Here is a 24,096-nt window from a genome sequence, read left to right on the forward strand (position 1 = left end):
GGGGCGGTTGTCTCCCCTCGCCTGTGCCTGGCACGCTTTGGATACGCTATTGCAATTGATTACATTCAATATCTCTTTGTTACGACTGTACCACTGCTTTTTTTTTATATTGCCGAACAAAAATAAAAATTGTTATTTAAAAAAAATAAATAAAAAAAATAAAGTCTACCCAGGGGAACACCCTTTTTTCTTTTCCGATAGTATGATTAGGGAGAAGTGGCCATCGGTTTTAGCTGCAAATAAAAAAAAGGTTTACCTTGAAATAGTCCCATACAACCAGTGGCAATGCTCTGCCAGGGGAATTGTGGGTTTCCCGTACTCCATCAGTATAACTGGTGACGTCCAAGTTTACACCAAACTGTACATTATCCTAGATTTAAAACATAACAGAAAGATTGATAATATAAAGTAGTCTACAAAAAGCACTCCAAATTAGATAAAGACTAAAGAAATATTCAACCCCTATTTAGTAAAATGTCAAAAGGTATTTCTAAGGATTTAGGAAATGTTCGCTTCAATAGAAGACAATAGAAAGGTTTAAGCCAGGGGTGTCCAAACTTTTTTCAAAGAGGGCCAGATTTGATTAAGTGAACATGCGTGAGAGCCGACTATTTTGCCTGACATTCTTTGAACCATTAAAATTCGGTCTAAGTGTGTTCGCCTGAGCACTAATACACCGCCCAACAAGAATTCTCTTGCCTTTGTGGCTGTGTGTGGTGAAGAGATGAGCTTGGGCGTGTTATTTGGATATACTGTATATATTTCTTTTGTGGCCTCAATGAATCCCAGAGCGATGCTTAGGACTAAGGATGATGGGCGTGTTATTTGGATATACCGTATTTATCGGCGTATAACACGCACAGGCTTACCATTGCCATGAATGCAGCCTCACCATTGCCATGAATGCAGCCTTACCATTGCAACCTCACCATTGCAGCCTCACATGTGCCATGAATGCAGCCTCACATGTGCCATGAATGCAGCCTTACCATTGCCATCAGTGCAGCCTGAACGATGCCCATCTGCAGCCTCGGAGGGCAGAGGGAGGGGGGCGGGACAAGTGCTGACAGATTACAAACAGGAGAATCTCTTGTTTACCCTTTGGCCTCTTTTATAAAAAGTCCCGCCTCCTATGATAGACAGAACAGTCGTCTAATGGCATCCCAGGAGACGGGACTTCCAATGGAGGCGCTGCTGAGTAAACAGGAGATTCTCTTCATGTAATCTGACGGCGCTCGTCCTGTCCCCTCCAAGTTAGCGCCAATAAATACAGTATATATCTTTTGTGGCCCTGGGGGCCACAAACAATACATATATCCAAATCCCCAGGGGGGCCATATTAAATCAACAGGGGGGCCGCATTTGGCCCCCGGGCCTGACTTTGGACATGCCTGATTTAAGCTATGCTTTACACGCATACGGGTAATTTCACTAGACTTCAAGAGTTATTTTAACTACATGTATAATTTTACGTCACAATAAGTTTGTCATTAAAAAAACAATCAATTCACATTATTTCACAAAATACAGAATTTTTCATTTTCTTTCACAGGATACATCTAAAAAACATTAAATTATTTCCAACTCCAATGGCTCCATTTTCTGCTTCCTCAAAAATCCCCCTTGTCTACCCTTACAATAATTGCCAAGCAAAAGCTAGCGATATTTGAAGTGGAAGTCCCTTCATTAACTTTTGCGAATTGACATTTAGGGCCCACAAATGAACACGGTTACTGCAACGTGCAGTAATGTACCGTAAGCGCAGTACAATACAATAAAAAAAAAAAAAAAAAAAAAGGTAAATAAAAGCTCAAATATGCACTCATTGGAAGCATACTACAGGTTTTCAAAAACCTATTGCTAACCATTTTACAAAAGTAGTATTATTACAGTATAAAAATGTACCATAAAAATGTACCGGTTATGAATAAATGGGCCACTTATTTTAATAGGTGGCCTTTATCAAAAACAGCACACATTAATTAACAGTAGTATAAGATTTTTTTTGCTCACATACTTCTCTGAGAATGAGATCAAATTCTGAAGTAGAAAAAAATCCATCATAATACTTGCGATTGTGTCGTCTAATTAGAGCAGGTTTCTTCTCCCAAATATTACTGCAAGAAAAAAAAAAATACAAAGCTTATGGATTGCAGCCAGCCAAGCATAACAAGCACAATCGTAAACCATCAAAAATGAATCACGCATTGAATTAAATCAGACCCGTTTTTAAATTCACTTTACGTGTCAAGAGAAACTCTTCGATGGTGTGTGGTGTATGTAGGACCAGAGCCAGAAAGGTGGTCCGTGCCGGCAGATGAGGTGGTCATATAACCCCCCCCCCCCCCAAGCACAGCATGTCCAGAATAGGGAAAGGAAATAATGATTTCCAGTAAAGCCTGTAATGAGTGAGTGAAGTAGCAATTACATGGTGAAAGTGATATGGAAATAAGTATCCAGATACTGGGGTGAAAGTGTGTGTGCAAATAAGGTGGAAATGCAAACCACCAAGTGAGTGTAATAAACAAGCACCATTGGGAGTCCAAATAACCAAAGGACTGAATGAGAGAGATGAGGCAGAAAGGTGACATACTGAGATGTTTCTCAGTATGTTGTGTAACGATTTACCTTGAGTGAGTGCATGAAAGAAAAGTGCAGCATCTACACGTGTGCAGAAAGGAACTGTGCCTGAGGAAATCGCCTTATCTACGCCCCCCCCAAGCAAAAGGGCTGCCACAAGCGTCTTGCTCGCACGGCATGTGCCGGGAGGGGCCCCAGACTGCGCAGTGGACACCGCCCATGGCTTGGCGCCAAATCCCCAACTGTCGGAGTCGCATGGCGTTGCGGTGCATGGCACAGATGCGCTGTGGGCACCTGCCCGATCCCCCCCGGGTCAGAGGGGTAAGGAAGGGCGCATCACAGCCCCGGGACACTGGTGGTGGCCCTTGTGTTTGGGGGGGGGGGCATACATAAGGTGACTCCCCAGGCACAGTTGCTTTATCTGCACATGTGTAGATGCTGCACCCTATTGAAGCACTTTGCTTTCATGCACTCAAGGTAAATCATTACGCAATCTCATTGCACCGTTTCTCAGTATGTCACCTTTCTGCCTCATCGCTCTTATTAACTCCTTGGTTATTTGGACTTCCTATGGTGCTCGTTTATTACACTCCTCTATCGACCTTCATAATTACCACCTTTCCCTGCCCTGGTCCTACATACACCACACACTGTTGCTTTTGTGCTTATTTCAATATTCGGTTTAATCATTATAATATTCAGTTTTTTATAGATATTCTATAGCACAGGTGTCAAACACAAGGCCCACGAGCTGAATCCGGCCCTCCATTTCATGTGGCCCTCGCACCTCTCCTGCAGCTGCAGGAGAGCTCCAGACCTCCTCTGGTCCTACTCCAGACCCTTACTTTCTGCTTTTAAACAATGCATCCAGCTTCTTCCCAGTAGCAGCATAAGGAAAGGGGGGTGCACTGTGATATAAAGGAGAGTGGGGGACTCAACTTCTGATGGTGGGGTGGCTCTTGACATCTAATGTAAAGGGGAGGGGATGCTGGACATCTAATCTTACAGATACAACCGGCCCTTTTGAGGGCAATCATAATGCTGAAGCATTCATCCCTGAGGAAGAGTTTTTACATGAAACGCGGCGGTCATTTAGGATGTAGCCATTTGCCCCATTTGGATTCATATCTAGATAAACAATTCATAATTTTAAACCCATTGAACCCTAATCTATGCTGCCAAGTTGATACATGAATCTACAATATTATTCATCATTGTTATGTGCCGATTATGTATATATTTACAAATTATGGTGTCATCAGTATGCATATGTACAAATATATTACTTATCAACATGAGTTGTATTATTGTTAAACATCTACAATTTTACTAGATTATTAAGACCCTTTTTGCAGAGATGACAGTCTAAGGCATTTAGTAAGAGGCATGGTGAGTTTTTTGAAGTTGCAATTTTTTGCCCACAATTGTTTGGAAAAAAAAAAAAAATTCCCACAAAATTGTCATAACAAGTTATTTCTCGCACATGGCATAGGTAAACTTGCAATTACACCCCAAAATATATTCTGCTACTCCTGAGTATGGCGTTACCATGTGTGAGACTTTTCCACAGCCTGGCCACATACAGAGGCCCAACATCCAAGTAGCATCGTCAGGCGTTCTAAAAGGCATATATTACGTTTCCTGACTACCTATCACATTTTTGAAGGCCCTGGAGCACTGTGGCCTGACAGCATGGACCAACCGCAAGGACTTCCCACAGAAATTGGTCACCATGAAATTTAAATGGGGGGGGGGGGAGCTAGTATGCAGAATGAAGAGGTACTGGCCCTAAAGTGGAGTGATAAACGAGACATATACATCCTTTCTATAATGCATGGAAACACCTTGGTGAAACTTCAGACAAGACGAGGTCCCATCCAGAAGCCAAAATGTGTAGAGGAATATAACCCATTCATGGGGGTGGATATAAATGATCAGCTGATGCAGCCCTACTTGGCCAGCAGGAGATTTCTGTTTTGGTATAAGAAAGTCGCCATTTTTTTGTTTCAACTAGCCCTTTTCAATTCATGTTATTTTTTCCCCCAAGGGCACACAAAGATCCCTCACCTACCTAAAATTTCAAAAAGAACGTTATTACAGCTCTTCTCAATCCACATGGCCATGCCCCTGAAGAACTTTGCTCTGATTTATTGGCCAGACTTCATAAAAGGAACTTCCCGGATATCCTCCCTCTTACCAAAACCGGCTGCAAACCCCCCAAAGAATGTGGTGTGTTCAAGTAAAGGAGTTCACCCTGACACCCGAAACTACTGTCCCCAATGTCCCTCCCAGCCAGAAATCTGTATTGGAGAGTGCTATCCGATCTATCACTACACTAAAAGTATATGTGAAGTGAAGATATTTTTTCAGTTTCCACAATCTGCTATTTCTGTGAATGATCCGCACTGTTTATCACTATGCCTCTGCCAACCACGTTTCTGCCTTCCACGTGAATTGACCTTGGCCTGTTTAATAACCATGCTTTTTGCCCATCTCCTGAACTGATTGTTTGCCCTGCCACTGTATTAGTGGGATTTAAGACAGTACAGTGGTCTCACACATATGTGAGGGGCTCCAGAATAGATTTTCAGAGTGTAGAAAACTTTTGGCTTGCTCCAGGTTTTTGTTTTCTCGGAGTAGGGTCTCGAGACACTTGAGGCTTCGAAGAAGCCTCTACCCCCGTACTCTGGTCTTACCTGACTGAGGCCCTGAGCCTTATAGTTCTGCCTGCTACCACCTGAACTGGAAATGCTTCTGCCTGCCACCTAAACCGGCAGGCAGAGGTTCAGGGTTTTTTTTTTATTATTATTATTATTATTATTATTATTATTATTCCAGAACTTTTCCCAATAGGTGTACAAATGGGTCACAGTAAAACTGGCTTACCTAAAGAACTCCTTGGGATTAATGGGAGAAATCAGCCATTTGAATAAGGTTTTAGCTCGCTCCTTGCTGTTCTGGATCTTCCCCAGATTCTGTAATACAGATTGTAGTGAAGGTCCCACATGCTGCTTGATGCCGCTTTGTAAATCCTAAAACAAGGTACAAAGTTCTAATAAACAGCAGCTAAAATGTAAAGCTTGCCCTAATATAAGTTTCCCAGGGCCAGATAAAATACCTTGTTGTAATTCAAAATAGACGGATGGACAGGCCAGAGGGTTAGTTCAGCTTTACAGAATAAAAATGTAAAAAGGTGAGTTTACACTGGACACCCTCAGGTCCCTGCTATACTTACCTCTGTGTTTGCTGAGCCATCAGCACCCCAACAGTAGCTCCAGGGATTTGAAATCCCTGCTCTTTTCCCTCTGCTTCATCAGTGCTGGATTTTGTTTGGTCAGCGCTGTCACATTTTTTCTGTAAAGGTAAACTAACACTTTAAGCTGGTAGCAGATGTTTCATTTTCTTTTCATCCAGCCAGTAGGCTGAATGAAAAAAACAGAACAGATTTCTCCAACACAAGTGAGGTGGATAGGAGGATCATCCCCCGTTTCCCTGAGACATTGTATTCTGCCAGTTAGACTCTCCTCTGTCAGAATTCACTGATCATTGGCTGCAATGACCATCGCCAAACCTTTTCCAACTATCCCATTCGACAGAAGTCGATCTAAAGATTGACTTCTGTCAAACAGCGATTGCCACACATGGATCAAAATGTGTCTGGTTCCTGCTGAAGAATTACAATCCATCTGCGGCCAACTTCAATTTTTTTTTTCCATTCAGCCAAGAAGATGAACGAACAGATACCTCCGCTCACAGAATGAAAGTGGATGGAAGAATCTCTGTCTGAGTCATTGTAGTCTAAAATTGGGACGTAAAGGAGAGAGGCGCCTCTGGGTGCAGTACTTAAGACAGTTTTTACATTATTAAAAAACACAAGTAAAGAAGCCACTCACATTTTGGTGGTCAATCAAAAACGTGTGGATGCAGTTTTCCAGGAGGGTAGGTAGGTATCATCTGGTGGAGTCTTTTCCCTTTGTCCCTGGTACAGCGCTGTGGGATGCAGGGGATCTGTCCTTCTGCCGCAGGTGTGATCTTTAATTTTCGGCGGTGGGCAGGGGGATCCTGTGCGGCGCTGCAAACCGTGTGTGCCGATGGACGAGCAGGGATGACGTCACCAGGAAAGCGACGCGTTTCTGAATGCTGGCCACGAGTAACAAGGCTGCCGCATTCCTTTCTCAAGCTGGAGAAAGGAATGCGGCAGCCTTGTTACTCGCGGCCAGCATTCAGAAACGCGTCGCTTTCCTGGTGACGTCATCCCTGCTCGTCCATCGGCACACACGGTTTGCAGCGCCGCACAGGATCCCCCTGCCCACCGCCAAAAATTAAAGATCACACCTGCGGCAGAAGGACAGATCCCCTGCATCCCACAGCGCTGTACCAGGGACAAAGGGAAAAGACTCCACCAGATGATACCTACCTACCCTCCTGGAAAACTGCATCCACACGTTTTTGATTGACCACCAAAATGTGAGTGGCTTCTTTACTTGTGTTTTTTAATAATGTAAAAACTGTCTTAAGTACTGCACCCAGAGGCGCCTCTCTCCTTGTTTGTCTCCCAGATTGGAACATGGTCTCTGTTCCTTATTGACGGCAGCCCTGTGTACATACTCCCATTCAAACATACCTGCACATCCCCCATCACCACCCCAAACAGCCGGAACTTTCATTGATTTCAGCTTTTTTTATTGACTATGCTGCCTCCAATAACAATGCTCTGATAAACTTCTTGCGCATAATTTACTTGCTATAACAATGGGACTTGCCATTGTCAGAATACACTGATCAGCAGCTGCAGCCACTGATTGGCAAAAGATTTCCAACTTGTTCATTCAACAGAAGTTAAACAATTGACTTTAGAACAGGGATGGCTGTACACTGATAAAAAGTCAACCAGTACCGGCTGAACCAGGCAATCCATTTATAGACAGCTTTACTTTATAGGAAGAGCAAGGGCCATCAATGATGAATGCCAAGCTACCCATAGAAACCAACAAGGCAAAAGTTTTAGGCAGGTGTGAAAAATACTGCAAATTAAGAATGCTTTCAGAAATAGAATAGTTTATTTTTTATAAATCAACAAAATTAAAAGTAAAGGAACAGAAGTGAAATCCAAACCAAATCAATATTTGGTGTGATCACCCTTTGCCTTCCAAACAGCATCAATTCTTCAAGGTACATTTGCACACATGAAGGAACTCGGCAGGTAGGTTGTTCCAAAATTCTTGGACAACCAACCACAGATCTGGGGATGTAGGCTGCCTCAAAGCCTTCTGTCTCTACACGAATTCCCAGGCAAACTTGAGCATGTACAGATTATGACTCTGTTGGAGCCAAACCATCACTTCCAGGACTCGTTGTTCTTTACACTGAAGATGGTTCTTAATGACATTGGCTTCATGTGTGGGGCTGTTGTCCAATACATTTGAGGCCAATCACATGCCTTGTCGATGGTATGGCATCATGGATAAGTATCTGCCTGTATTCATCAGCATGGAAGACACCATTGATCGTGACCAAATCTCCAAATCCATTTGCAGCCACCATTCTTCACTTTTGCCTGCAAATACTCATTATTGTACCGCCCTCCACGAACAAACTGCGTTTTGCTACAGCCAAATATTTCTAATTTGGACTCATTAGTCCAGGAGTACCTGCTGCCATTTTTCTGCACCCCAGTTCCCATGTTTTTGTGCACAGGGCATGGAAACAAGGCTAAGCAACTCAACTATGCATGAAAACATAGGGACTGGGGTGCAGAAAAATGGCAATAATTTTAGGGCGATAACTCATGAATAACTCTAAATTGATGACCTGTATTTGTCCTACAAATTACTTTGTCCTACAAGGCTGCGGCTTTGTGAAAACATAGGTTCTGGGATTTTTATTTTATAGCCAAAAAAGCGGATTTTGACATGTGCAAAAAGAAAAAAATGCTCTAGGAGGGAAACTAGTTAAAACATAAGTAGCAGTTGTTCTGGACTGTAGACTCAAATATATGGGAGTAGGTAATGTGCACGTGAAGGGCTGCTCCATCCCTTAAAAATGCTTAAACCAGAGGTTCACCCTAAAAAAAATAATCTACCATCCCATCCAGCATACTTGTGTCAGCTACAGTATGCTTTTTTTCTTCTTCGCTGTACTTAGCAGTTAATCGTTGATTTTCTTTTCTTCTTCCGGGGGAATAGGCGTTCCTATAAAGGGGTGTAGACGATTGACGTGCGGCTACAGCGCGTCACGCTTTCTGAAAATAGCCAACTAGAACACGGCTCTTTACGGCGCCTGCACACAGACTAGGAGCTGACTGCGCAGGCGCCGTATATAGCCGAGTCCTAGGTCGGCTATTTTTGGAAAGCGTGACGCGCTGTAGCCGCACGTCAATCATCTACGCTCCTTCATAGGAACGCCTATTGCCCGCGGGAAGAAGAAAAGAAAATCAACGATTAAACGGTAAGTACAGCGGAAAAAAAAAAGTATACTGTAGCTGACGCAAGTATGCTGGATGGGATGGTGGATAATTTTTTAGGGTAAACCTCCGCTTTAAGAAAGACATCTCCCATGGGCTTTTGTTGCAGCCAACCAAAATGATGTACAAAAGATGTTAAAATCTTTAGGCCAAATGTGAAATAACATATATGTCTTGCTCCTATATTAAAGGAAGGCAAATTAAGTGCAAAATAGATGCGAATATAAGCTGGTTCAATCACCAATCCCCTGCCTTCCTATACATGGAGGAGAACTTATGGGTGTCCAACGTGTTTCAGTAGACAACCTTCCTCAAGGGTTTTTGGGTGAAAGTGCCTGAATGAATAAAATGCTAATAGTAATACAAGAAATTTCAAAAACACCAATGGTAGTATACAGAAATATTACATATTAGGCACTATGCTACGCGGTCACACTCTCCAACACACCTGTCTGCTGAATGGGTGAGCAGGGACCGATATGGACGACGGGGGGAGGTCAGCATAAAACTTAAAGCGGATGTGCCACGGGAAAAATATATTAAAAGCCAGCAGATACAAATACTGCAGATGCTGACTTTTAATATAAGGACACTTACCTGTCCTGGAGTCCAGCGCCGATCGCAGCAGATGACGAGCCGATCGCTCGTCACCCTGCTGCTCCCCCCTCCATCCTCGGTGAGGGAACCAGGAAGTGAAGCGCTCCGGCTTCACTGCCCGGTTCCCTACGGCGCATGCGCGAGTCGCGCTGCGCCCGCCGATTGGCTCCCGCTGTGTGCTGGGAGCCGAGTGTTCCCAGCATACAACGGGGGACGGACGGGAAGGAAGGAAAAAACCTGTCCTTTGCCCGTATCGTAGGGCCGGAAGTGGGTGCAGATACCTGTCTGTAGACAGGTATCTGCACCCCCCTCCCCCCTGAAAGGTGTCAAATGTGACACCGGAGGGGGGGAGGGTTCCGATCAGCGGGACTCCACTTTAGAGTGGAGATCCGCTTTAAAGCGTTTGTTAACCCCCCACACCCATAAAAATTGACCCTGCTCTCAGAGGAGAAAGCTGGTCAGTCATGTGATCGCAATCTCGGCAGTGAAATTAGGTATTTGCAGCATTTATTTTTATAAATCACACAGAGGGGAGATACTACAATAGGAGGCAGTGCTGATGGTATATACAGGTTACAGTGGCTTAACAACCATTTTAAACGGACACCGTGGCGGTCCTTGATCAAGATATTTATTTTTAACTCCTTCTGACCTGGTGAGATTAAGATTATAGTCCTTGCGTTTTTTGATTAACTAAACAATTTGACACAATGACTTATATTATTTCAACCTTTAAAATTTAGGGAGGGCGCTGGTCATAAACAGGTTGCCCTCCCCGACCATCCACTCCAACTTCCTACAGGAATGTGAGGCCAGGTTGTTTTCTGTCATGGGAATCCTGCATGAATATCTGCAATGACACTAAATGCATAATCTGCCATATCTATGCATGTCTACTTCGCAGAGCATAGCGCAGATATGTAATATTTTTGTATACTACCACTGGTGTTTTTGAAAATTCTTGTATTACTATTATCATTTTATACATTTAGGCACTTTACCCAACATACCCTGAGGAGGGCTGTTTAAATACTGAAACACGTTGGGAATTGGTGATTGAATTTACATGCATTTAGCAATCAATATGCACCCGCATGTTCTCTTCCTCCATGTATAGGATGGCGGGAGATTGCGATTAAACCACCTTGCATTAGCGCATTTATATGTCTTGTTCCTATTTTACAGGAAGACAATGTATGTTATTTCACATCTAGCTTAAAGATTTTAACACAGTAAATTTTACCGATTTGTCCAATATCTTTTTATGAATACTTTTTGTACATCATTTTGTTTGGCTGCAACAAAGCCCCACAGGAGATATCTTTCTTGTTGGACCGATAACAAAAAAATTTTGATCACAATTGATGGCTCACCTATTCCTGAGAAGTACAAGCAGATTCTTAATCCAGTACCATTAGGGGAGAGGTCTAAATGATCCCAAATTTAACATGACAGGTTCTCTAAACAAATGGGCAAAATTTAGGACCCCTTTCCCAAAAGTATCAGACAGAACACAAGAAAGGGGTACGCAAAACAAACGCATCGCAGAACTTGTCGAAATGGATAGAGCTGAAAGGCCCGCTTTTTCATCCATCCGTTTGCGGATGAAAAAGGGACATACGTTGGTCCCTATGTGATTGCGGGTGTCAGCGGATAAACAGTCGCTGTCACCCGCAATCATCCGTCTCCGCAAAGATCCGATTTTGCGGACGGAAGAAAACCCTATTTTTTCTTCCGTCTGCGGATCGGATTGGATGAACACAGACACATGGGGGATCGGATGAACACGGACCATAGGGGAGAGCGGAGAAAAGACAGGGTGGTCCCTGCACAGTGTGCAGAGACCACCCTGTCAACCGACGGTTTAGCAGGGATTTACGGAGCGATCCCCGCTAAGCTTAGGGACACACAGAGGCGGATCATTACTGATCTGCCCTGTGTGAAAGGGCCTTTAGATAATACACTGAGATTAACCAAATCTCCCTACATAGGTTTTATATGTATATCTGCTGTCTTCACATTTATATACTGTTTAGAAAGTTCAGATTTTGTTAGGAGATTTTCTCTTCCTGGTTAACAGAGTGTGATGTCTGGGCATACAGCCAAGATAGCTAAAATTGCTGATTGGAGGAAAGGCATCGTCATAGGCAGACTCTCAGAGGTGTTTTGTAATAGGAGCTGCCCTCTGCTAATCAATTTTAAAAAGTAAAAAAAATGTTAGGAGTTCTCAGGCTGATAACAAAGGAACCTTCAGAAGAGAGCTATAAGACTTAGCTCATTGAAAACAAAACACTGCAGATATATGTGCCCAGCTAAACGGCTAAATACCTTTTCTCATCGGCAGTAAAGAACAGTCTTAGGACTTCAATCAGTGTCTAGATAAAAGCAGAGTTCCACCCAAAAGTGGAACTTCCGGTCATCTTATTCCTGCCCCCCTCCGATGCCAATTGGCACCTTTCGGGGGGGCGGGACAGGATACCTGTCTTTGACAGGTATCCTTTCCCACTTCCGGGAGGGGGCTATACCAACCTAACCCCCCCCCCCCCCCCGTTATACTTACCTGACCCCTCGAAAGTCCCGCGCTCGGCCCTGACAGCCTCTTCGCCGCTCAGCCTGGCTGTTGATTGGCTGGAACGGATGGATGTATCATGGGAGCGTACCCGCTAGGACTCCACACAATGCGAGAGAGCTTGCATGAATGTGTGGAGTTCTTGCGGGGGAGGACCAGAGACACAAAAAAAATAAAAAATTATGTTTACAACCGCTCTCATTTTTTACCTTCAGGTAAGCTTAGAATACCATGCTGGACCTTAGGAGCTTCTCGCCGGAGCCGAGGGCTCCGCGCGCATGCCTGTCATATCAGGCTGCATGACCCCCGACCCTCTGCCTGGACAATGCGGATTGGCTCTCTGCTGATCACATGCACCCTCCCAAAAATACTTTTTATCAACACACACCAAACTGAGCATGTGCAGAGTGCCTCCAAGTGTGTCATGCCTACAGTCAAGCATAGTGGTGGGAATGTCACGGTCTGGGGCTGCATAAGTGCTGCTGGCACTGGGGAGCTACAGTTCAGGGAACCATGAATGCCAACATGTACTATGACATACTGAAGCAGAGCATGATTCCCTCACTTTGGAGACTGGAGTATTCCAACATAACAACCCCAAACACCTCCAAGGCGACCACTGCCTTGCTAAAGAAGCTGAGGGTAAAGGTGATGGATTGGCCAAACGTGTCTCCAGACCTAAACCCTATTGAGCATCTGTGGGGCATCCTCAAACAGGAGGTGGAGGAGCGCGAGGGCTATCATCCACCAGCTCCATGATGTCATCAGGAGTGGAAGAGGACTCCAGTGGCAATCTGTGAAGCTCTGGTGAACTCTATGCCCAAGAGGGTTAAGACTAATCATGGTGGCCACACAAAATATTGACACTTGGATATTTTCACTTAGGGGGTGTACTATCTTTTGTTGCCAGTGGTTTAGACATTAATGGTTGTGTAAATGAAGACTACTTTTAACGTATATCCCTACAGGGTGATGCTGTGGATATACTGGTATACAGTGTGCCACCATCTCGATATTGTATAGATTTTGACTAAAGTCTAGTAATTTGGACTTTAAGGCACACAATAGGTATGATAAGAAACTAGATAAATTTATTTTTGGAAATGTCATAAAAAAACAGTTATAAATATAAAATCAGAGAAATTAAATAAACTGGTCCACACAGGTTATCACAATCATAGTACAATTATATCATAGAAAACTTGATATACAGAGTATAATTAGAGGTTAACTGTGCGATGTGTAACCAGGCGGTGGTTCCAGAGGAGAGGAGGGCTCACTCTACATTTTACACGTTAAAAATAATGCTTCCTCGGGAGCATAGACATGTCGATATGGTTAACCGCGTTGGAGGTAGACAACAGTGGGTCTTATTACCCCATCATTAGCCATGGTTTAAAAAAGACATTGGCCAGTTAGGGAGATATTATCGTAAAAACCAAGTTATAGTAAGAAATGACAGGGCGGTAAGATGCTGATAAGCAAAACAAACGGTCATCAGGGGGCAGAAGGCTGGTCAAGAAGCAATGGCTATAATATTAAACCAAGCAGCAGTAAACAAGGGGGTACCCCGAGTAACAGAACGCCGACTTGAAGCTTTTAGACCACTTAACAGTGGAAAAAACGACATAAAAAACTGAAGCATGTTCGATTTTTTTTTTTGTCGTTTTTCAGAAGACATAAAACTACGTTTTCCCCACACGGTCATTTTAAATGACGTTTTTAAAAATGTATTTTTTTCCATCACAAAAAACGACCGTGTGTACGCGGCATAAGTGTAGCAATAAGTTACTAAATGTTGTACCTTCAAATGTAACCATATTGCTAAACTTAGAGGCGCCTCTCTTCTCTATTATATTTAGTTGTGACATGACGCTACTCTTATATCAAGACATTGCTTGTATATCAAGGCAAAATTTATTAAAACATTTTGCTTTGTCTTGCAAAACGCTCTCAAACCAAGGTGTGTGTGTGTATGTGTATGTGTATGTGTATGTGTATGTGTATGTATATATATATATATATATATATATATATATATATATATATATATACACATACACACTATCTTACTCTCCCCCCCACCACAGCCCGGAGGAGGAGGGGGGTGTTCCATAAACATTTGTGCATATATATTGTACTTCAACAATATACTTTAAGTGTGCAAACGTTGCCAGTGGAAACATTTCAGCAGGCTGAGGCCACATGATTGGGGTAATTAAGAAACCGTAGTGGAAGATGGTGGGTTACTTTTGTTTAGGGTAGCTAGGTATAAAAGGATAACTGTATTTTTAGTTGAAGTAAAGTGCTCATAAAATCTCAATTAAATTAATTTTAAATTCCAGGCTGCAACACTGCAAAATGTAAACACATTCATAATTCTAGTTTAGCATTGTTCCAACACTCACCAGTACATCCCACGTGGGAAGAATAGGAACAAGTGTGCAGCGCTATCAACTATATTGCATTAAGCTTGAAAAACACAAATAGAAAATAAAGTGCTGAAATGTGAAAGGAACGAAAATAACTCATCACATGCCGATAACATTAGCCAAATATAAAAGTGTCTAGGGCAAAAAATGCTCAACATAAGCAATGACATTTAAAGTGCTTGAGTGCACAAACATAAATAAAAATATCAAGCAATACATGTGTTAATATACAATAAAGTCTATCTTATTGAGATGTAGGAGGTGATTTCAGATAGAATAAAAAAAACAATGAAAAACCACAGTCCTTTTGAAGCGTGTACCGAGATGTCACCAGTAGAGAGGGTGCATAGAAGATATCTAAAGCACCCTTTGTGACAAATGGGAGGCTTACCAGAAGTTCACAGTACTCCCCTTGGGCAGCGCTAGGACGCACAACATACCACGCAAGTGCGCCCCATCGTGGCCATTTTCGAAATTGCCAATCTGGACGGTCTTCACCTGATGTGTTGTACATGCCTGAATGATGCAAACGTTTGTAAGTGCACAACTTTTATTTAATCATTTAGTATTGAAACGTGATTTCACTATGCTCGGTTTCTTTATTATTTTTAAAGGGTAACTCCACATACGTGGAGGGAAAAATTAATTATATATATTATATATATATATATATATATATATATATATATATATATATATATATATATATATATATATATATATATATATATATATATATATATATATATATAAATAATATATTGTGTACAATTGCTATACAAGTCATATTGTAATTGAATTTTATTAAAAAAAAAAAAAAAATTGCCCTTCCTTTTCAATCTACGGCCTTGTAATTTTCTATGAATGAAATATAGCTACATGGAGTGGTACCGTACACAGAATGTGTACTGACCACTGCTCAAACATTTCCTGCATGTGCGATTGTCTCACCAATTTTCCCATAAGTCTACCCAAGATACAGGTCAGATTTCAGGCATCCCCTGCAGCATAAGTGTCATTTTTGGTATTTCCAATAGGAACATGTCTAAACAGGAAAGCTTCCGGGCCTGCATCCTATTAGCTGACTTATAATTATGAAACCACTCCCATCAGCCCCTCTCAGCACAGAGGAACAAACACTCATGGATTTCTTCAGAATAACAAAAAGGTAGGAATCTGCAACAAAGGTTGTTATCCTTGCAATGTACATAGCTCACCCAGAGGGTAATGATTTTTTATTTATTTTTTCCCCCAACAAAAGTGAAGTTAAGCTTTAAAAACAACTGTGATGGGGGGGGGGGGGTGGCTGACTGGTGTGGAGATGGTTATCCTAAATGTGGCAGACAGGAGTCCTTGAAGAGCATACTTACTCCCATATGAACGGGGCGAGAACCAATGTACTAATGCATCTACCAAGTCCTGTATTGACCACTGTAATTGGGGTCATAAACTTCTGGTTAGCCTCCCATTTGTCACATAGGTTGGCATGACCTCTTCTCGGGTGCTTTTGATATCTTCTATACACCCTCTCTCCTGGTAGAATCTCAGCACATGTTTCAAAAGGACTGTGGTTTTTCAATGTTTATTCCATCTGAAATCACCTCCTACCTATCAATAGGAAAGACTATCGTTTACTGTATATTAGCACATGTATTGGTTGGGTGCACTCAATCACTTTAAATGTCATTGTTTATTTTGAGAAATGTATTGGCATTTGATGAGTTTTCTTCATTCATTGCACATTTTAGCACCATCTTCCATTGTTTGTGTTTGGGAGCTCAATGCATAAGGTACTTAGAAAATGAAAGCCAAAACGTTCTTTTTGGTTTTAAATAGAAGAAGGGATGGTTAAACCGCTATCTGTTTTTTTTGCCATCTGTATCTCATTGGGAAGATTTCCATTCACTCCCTGTCTCCTAGCAAAAATGGAACATGAGAGGAAATCCCTTCGAACTAAAAGCATCCTTGGTTGTCACCAAGGTCAGCAGAACTAGTGCCCCTATTGGAGGATTTCTTGTTCTAGTGACAACCCAAAATTGTCATAACTGAAGGTAAAAGAAAATGACAAAAAACAGGACAAATTGAAAAAGAGTGAACATCCCCAAGTAGGCACAGCCAGCAATAAAAACCTGACCGTGTACTAATCCCTCTTTACACCACCCAAAATTAAAAAGGTTTTGCCTCGAGTTGCACTTTAAAATAAAATGATTTGTAATATGATGGCCAATATACATTTCCATGGGGGCTGACAGTAAATAAATTAGTGGCTTTTTAGTAGGATGGTCAAGTACAATTGGTTTCTATTTTGATTAACAAAAGGTGTACTCAAACATACATGTATTGTCAGTTCTAAAGGTCCCAGTACTTCATTTGTTGTCTCTGTACACAACTTTTTCTCTTTCTTGTTCAAGCTTTTAGTGTGACTAGGTGCATGCACCCCCCTGTCTTCATCTACTCCATTTGTGCGTTGCAAACATGCTTCAGGATCAGGCCTGGCAAGCTTCCTTTTCTTCTTTGACAGTCTGTATTCTGTCTTGCAGATTACACGTTGCTTCTTTTTTTTCAAGCCAGTCTGAAAAACAATAGAAATAAAAGAATTCTTACTTGGTTTACATGTAAGCAGTTCTATACTGAGAACAAACAATACTTTTCATCTGTAAATGTAAACAAAAAAAGTAAACATAATATACATTCTGTAAAAAGAACAAACGTCATAACTGGGTTTTATCTCTTGGAATATCCTGTTTTACTATATTAGAATGATTTAAGCTTACAAGCATGACTTGAGCCACACATTTTTTTTTTTTTTGTAAAATTGTTTATTGAGTTTTCAAAAACACACATACATTAATAGGCCACATACATGACCAACATTGACCGGTTGAAACACAGAGACCGGTGTACAAAACTAAAACCTAACAAAATTAGGAGGGAGAGAAAAAAAAAAAAAAAAGGGGGGGGGGGGGGGAGGAATGAGGGAACAGAAATGCTCGCATTGGAGACCGTCCATATTCACTGAACGGACTAGGATAAATAGAAGCAAAATGAAGTTAGAGCATAACCAATCCCCCCCATACAATATAGAAAAGGCTCTTCCGCCCACACCCAGCTCCAGTGCAAAAAACCAAATGATATACGGTCTCATTCCCACCCAAGAAACCCGTCCATATCAACAGGTTACCACATGCCCCTCTGCAAAATTGAACAGTCACCCCCACGCGCTTAGGGCAAATGTTTCTACGATTCCCTCCTACAGGATTCCTCTACCACTGCATCCGCTAAATACTACACCTCTCCATCAAATTGGTTTATTCTGATACCGTATCCGTGGAGGCCATCCAACCCCCCCAGACCTTATCGAACTTGGTCAATGCTCCTCTGCTCAAGTATGTGGCTTTGTAGAATGGGATGGCTTTGTTGACTAAGACTTTCCAGGCTGATACCGTGGGGGCAGAGGAACTCTTCCATGAGAGGATAATTCTTTTCTTGGCGTAGAAGAGGACAAGAGTGAGAAGGGTTCTTATAGCCCTGGTCGTAGCCAGGGGTTCAACCAACAGCAACAGACACACCTCCACAGTCATGGGGACCGAGATGGATACAATCCACCACTTCCTGCCAGTACGTCTGAATCTGCGTGCATTCCCAAAAAACATGCATGAAATCGGCAGCAGGCATGGAGCACCGCCAGCGGGTCGATCCCTGACCTCTGAACATTCTAGCCAGTCTAGCAGGGGTCAGGTACACCCTATGTAGAAACTTATAGTGTATAAGTCTGTCTCTAGAGGAAACTAAGGCCAGGAAAGCCGCCCCCCATACATCTTCCCAGTCGTCCCTGTCCAGTCCCGAGGTCACCGAGTCCCAGGCCTGTCGACAGGGCGACAGTAACCCGGCAGTTTCCGGAAATACATTTTTGTAGAGGCTGGATACCTCCTTGGGAAGTGATTCACAGCGAGCCAATGATTCTAAGTCTCCAGACTCCAGAACCAGGGGGTTCCCTCCGAACTGGGCTTGAAATGCATGGCGCAATTGCAGGTATCTGAAGAAATGAGTATTAGGTAGGTCAAACTGCGTTTTTAGGTCGTCAAACGTCCTTAGTGTACCATTCACTGCAATGTGATTTAGGGTTTTAATCCCATAGGTCGTCCACACTACCGGGTCTGGGTAATCCAAAAAGTGGATCAAGTTAGGGTTCCTCCATATGGGAGCATGGGGGGAGAGGGTGGCATGGCCAGTGGGTCTCAACGCCTGGGCCACAGCCCACGCTCTGATCACTGACCTCATGGAAGGCGTTAAGGGGTACGGGGCCCTCGGCCCCCTGTAGACTAACCGGGTTGAGCCACACATTTGATGCGAGAATGAAAGTTCTCGCTGGTGGTATTTAAAGATGCATGCACACACTGTGTGAACAGCTGTCAAATTTGCACGCTGTACAAATCAGCAAAGGCCACTGTTTACATTTACCCAGTCATCTGATCATGGAACACCATGCATTCAATGAAATACATGGATTTTTGTGAATAGATGAGCAACTCTTCTTCACCTATGCTAGCTGGCACTGACAATCTGAACAGCGGAAGCCCAAAGCTGACACTAGCATAGTTTAGTAATAAAACTATAATCCACTATCTGGACATATTTGATAAAGTATTATATATAACTTATCTGGATTAAAACATGAACAAAACCATTTTCCTCTGGCATTCCAGTTAAAAAGTGTTTCCTCCAGTTATACTTTAATTTTAGATTGAGCAGAGAGGGATTGCTGGGGGGGGGGGGGAGGAGAGAGAGAGAGAGAGAGAGAGAGAGAGAGAGAGAGAGAGAGAGAGAGAGAGAGAGAGAGAGAGAGAGAGAGAGAGAGAGAGAGAGAGAGAGAGAGAGAGAGAGAGAGAGAGAGAGAGAGAGAGAGAGAGAGAGAGAGAGAGAGAGAGAGAGAGAGAGAGAGAGAGAGAGAGAGAGAGAGAGAGAGAGAGAGAGAGAGAGAAAGAGAAAGAGAGAGAAAGAGAGAGAAAGAAACACAAAATTATCACCTTACTCTAGTCAAAAATGGAAAATAAAATGTTATGTTGACATTACAATTTAGTTCCCCGGTGGATAAGCCCTTGTTTAAAATCAATGTATCATATAGAAATGAGAGGATTTATTGTAAAAGAGGAATTCCAGGTATGGATATTATATACAGTTGGTAAAGATTAGCCCAACTATGTATGCATATACCTGGCTGATGTCTCTGGAGATTGGAAATCACTGAAAGAGAAACCACTACTCCAGTCATCTCCACATCCTGTGCTGAGCGGCTGGCTGGCAGGTTACATTGTGGAACACAGGTCGGCCGCTATTTAAGGAATGTGTTGCATTGCCTGAATGAGTGCAAAGCGTTCTCTGAATGGATGAGCAAGGGGTGTGAAAGTGTTAACCATCTCGCATATGCTGCCACTGAACAGGAGCAAATTAATCATTCAAATATTTCAATGTAAACATGCCACTGGCGTCAGTGAGGGGGGGAATAGTGGTCCATCACTGGTGTCAGTGGGGGGGGGGGGGGGGAATAGTTGTCCATCACTGGTGTCAATGGGTGCTGGTGTCACTGTGCACACCAGGCCCATAGAAGACAATCTGAAGGTGGGTGTTGTTCAGGCACTTTAACGCTAAAAATAGCGCCTAGTAAATGCCTCATCTGCAGTCCCAGTGTGAAAGCCCAAGTGCTTTCACGTGGGGGCGCTGCGCTGGCAGGATGCTAGAAAATAAAATAAAAAAATCCTGCAAGCGGCATCTTTGGGGCGCTTTAGGAGCGCTCCTAAAGTTATACTGCCCATTGAAATCAATGGGCAGCGCCACTGAAAACCCTGCAAAGCGCCTAGGCAGCGGCAATTTTAACCTTTTTATTCGGCCGCTAGCAGGGTTTAAACCAGGGATATGCAATTAGCGGACCTCCAGCTGTTGCAGAACTACAAGTCCCATGAGGCATAGCAAGACTCTGACAGCCACAAGCATGACACCCAGAGGCAGAGGCATGATGGGACTTGTAGTTTTGCAACAGCTGGAGGTCCGCTAATGGCATATCCCTGGTTTAAACTGTTAAAAGGGCCCCGCTATTGACCTGAAAAGCAACGCTAAAACCTGACGCGGCCGTGCAGTCAGTGTGAAAGGGCTCTATAGGATAAGGTCACCTTTGAAACATGTATACTTCCTCTCCCCACATCTGCTATCATTTTCAAACAGTGAGGCTCCGCCCATACAGCCATGTCATTCATTCATAGAAATTCTGTGAATGGATACAATTACTACTTGTAGTTCTCAATGAACTGTCAGTGCTCCGATAATCGTTCTTGTAGTCCATTAATTCAGGAAGTACGGGCAGAATACTGATCCTGGTATTGCACCTGCAATGCCTTACAGGCTGCAGAGTTAAATAATAAATGCGCATTTGACATTCAAAGAGATGTGCAGTTATTTATTTTTTTATTAAAAAGTGAACTTAGGGCAGATTCTGAAAGGACTTACGACGGCGCAGCGCCATGTACGCCGTCGTTAGTTCTAATCAGAGCCGTCATATCTATGCGCCTGATTCTTAGAATCAGTTACGCATAGATATCCATTCGATCCGACAGGCGTAAGTCTCTTACGCCGTCGGATCCTAACTGCATATTTTTGCTGACCGCTAGGTGGCGCTTCCGTCGAATTCCGCGTTGAGTATGCAAATTAGCTAGATACGTGAATTCCCGAACGTACGCGCGGCCGACGCAGTAAATATACGCCGTTTACGTTAGGCTTTTTCCCGGCGTATAGTTGCCCCTGCTATATGAGGCATAAGTGCGGCGCACCAATGTTAAGTATGGCCGTCGTTCCCGCATCGAAATTTGAAAAAGTTACGTCGTTTGCATAAGTCGTCCGTGAATGGGGCTGGACGTCATTTACGTTCACGTCGAAACCAATGACGTCCTTGCGGCGTACTTTGGAGCAATGCACACTGGGAAATTCCTCGGCAAAAACGTCAATCACGTCGGGTCACAGTAGATTTACATAAAACACGCTCCCCTGATCCAAATTTTAATTAGGCGGGCTTACGCCGGCCGATTTACGCTGCGCCGCCGCAACTTACGGAGCAAGTGCTTTGAGAATACAGCACTTGCCCGTCTAAGTTGTGGAGGCGTAACATAAAGCGGATACGTTACACCCGCACAAAATTACGCCGCTGACTGTGAATCTGGCCCTTTGTCTTAAAAATGTTGCGTATTTGGCACCTGTGTGCGCGCAAGAGCCCTAAGGACATGTGCACACAACTTTGTTGGAATCAGGGCTGCTTTACCACCATATAAGTCAATAGTAGTCAGCTAGAGCTAGACATACTCCATAAGCAAATATAAAGGAACTGCAAATGATCTCATGATCAAACATGCTTCCTTTGCCTATCTACACAAACCCTTATTTGACAAGCCAAAGCAATCGTCTGATTCAAATAACAGTAAATCTGATTGGTTTAAGTAGGTTTCCGGACTCACAACCATCACATTTATTCCTGCTTACCCCCAAACAGAAGCTCGCTCTTCCTAGAAGTAACTACTAACCTTCGATTTAGCCTCCTGATGGAAGGCAGCAAACGCAGACACACGTGGAGCAGCCATGTACATGTCATGTAGTTACCAACCAGCAGACGGACTTTGATGATATCACACACACGTGACCAGGAAGCTAGTGGGTAATGGGAACGCCCACTGAGCTCTTAGTTGGAGAGGAATGTATGCAGGGAACTGAAAGCAGAGTAGATGTATAGCGGAAGATAAAGCAGGAGGAAACTATTTCACTTAGGTGCTGACTGGTGAAGAGCCTTTGATTAATTCCGAGGGAGCGCTTATATATACCGGGGTGTAGTGCGATATATGTAGTGGTACTATGGTCGGTGTTCTATCGGAAAGCCGCTGTTTCGTCAGGTTAGTCGACCTGTCAGAATTTGTACCGGAAGTGACGGTCCATCGCCACCATCTTTCTACACCCCGCACTTTTCCACAGTAAGGATACACGGAGAAGGGGGCAAGCGGTCATCTTGTTACACCCACCGCAGTTTAGCATTTCACAGTTATTTTTAACAGGAAACGGAGCATATTTGGTGAAATACAGGATTTGGTAAGCCACTGGACCGTTTAGATGTTGTATTATAAAATCAGCGATGTTCTGTCAGTTTAGCAAACCTGTGAGAACAGCAGGCTTGCCACTTCTTTTAAAATTCAACATCTAAACAGTCTAAATACTGTATTTCACCTTATAAGCTTACTGTTAAAAATAACTGTAAAATGCAAAACTCCGGTGGGCGTAGCAAGATGTCCGCTTGGCCCCTTCTTGGTGTATCGTTACTGTGGAGAAGTGTGGGGTGTAGCAAGATGGCGGTGATGGAATGTCACTTCCGTTACCAATTCTGATGGGTCGTCATATCTGAGGGAACAGTATCATGGCCGGTGTTCTATCAGAAAGTTTCATCAGATTAGGGGACCAGTCAGAATGTGTAACGAAAGTGACGCTTTGTTGCCGCCATCTTGCTACACCCTACATTCATGTTCAGTAAGGATAGAGAGGGAAGGCGGCAAGCAGACATCTTGTTACACCCACTGTAGTTTTGCATTTGACACTTATTATTAACAGTAATCTGAGGTTACCCGGACACATGATTCAGACTGCACTGTGGTTTCTGTGTTCCATCTGCTCAGCTGGTGGAGGAACATGACTAGTTAATTTTATCAGGAGTAAGTTCTTATCTTCATTCAGCAGTTCCGACAATCTAATCTGAGTCCTGAGTCCACTTCTACACATATAATACACCGGACAATGTAATTGCCAGGATCAGCAGCACATGGATAAGGCCCCTTTCACATGGGGACGGATCTGCTTTCAGCGGTCCGCCAGTTCAGCGGGAGATTTCTCCGCAGAGCCGGCGGATGACAAGTCCTTCTCTGCTCACTGAGCGGGGAAGGGCTTGTCCAGCGCTGCTGTCTCCTATGGAGAGATCTGATGAAAACGGACAGCATGTCCGGGTCGGATTTCAGCGGACATGTCTCCGGTGACATCCGACGCTCCATAGAGAAGAATGGAGCGGCCATTCAGGTCCGCCGACAAAACTGACAGGCGGACCTGAACGCTCCGACCGTTTGAAAGGGGCCTTACACCGCCTGAGCCCGGAAATCATCAAATAGTCCCGGCGGAGTAATCCTTGTGCTGCGTTTCCCGGCAATTACATTACCCGGTGTATCTGTATAGAAGTTGATGTTGGGACTCAAATTAGATTGTTGGAACTGCTGAATAAGGCCCCTTTCACACTGGGGCGGGAGGCGCAGTGGCGGATTTGCCGCGGGATTCGGCTGCTAGCGGTGCGGTATTAATCCCCGCTAGCGGCTGATAAAGGGTTAATACTGCCCGCAATGCGCCTCTGCAGAGGCGCATTGCGGGCGGTATTGCCGCAGTTTCCC

General features: G+C 43.5%; 1 protein-coding gene across 1 annotated transcript in view; it reads right to left on the bottom strand.

Annotated features, from left to right (window-relative positions):
* Window positions 1-22,360, bottom strand: part of RIOX1 (ribosomal oxygenase 1) — a 178,822-nt gene extending 156,462 nt beyond the window's left edge. Inside the window, exons 1-5 of the mRNA XM_040350758.1 lie at window positions 22,207-22,360; window positions 16,977-17,213; window positions 5,467-5,612; window positions 2,018-2,117; window positions 257-370 (exon numbers count right to left, since the gene is read on the bottom strand). Of these exons, the coding sequence (XP_040206692.1) occupies window positions 257-370; window positions 2,018-2,117; window positions 5,467-5,612; window positions 16,977-17,213; window positions 22,207-22,269 (660 nt within the window). The 5' untranslated portion in view covers window positions 22,270-22,360. The remainder of the gene's footprint in view (window positions 1-256; window positions 371-2,017; window positions 2,118-5,466; window positions 5,613-16,976; window positions 17,214-22,206) is intronic.
* Between the last annotated feature and the right edge of the window lie 1,736 nt (window positions 22,361-24,096).

Source organism: Rana temporaria, chromosome 4 (genome assembly GCF_905171775.1).
Source record: "Rana temporaria chromosome 4, aRanTem1.1, whole genome shotgun sequence".
Taxonomy (NCBI): Eukaryota; Metazoa; Chordata; class Amphibia; order Anura; family Ranidae; genus Rana; species Rana temporaria.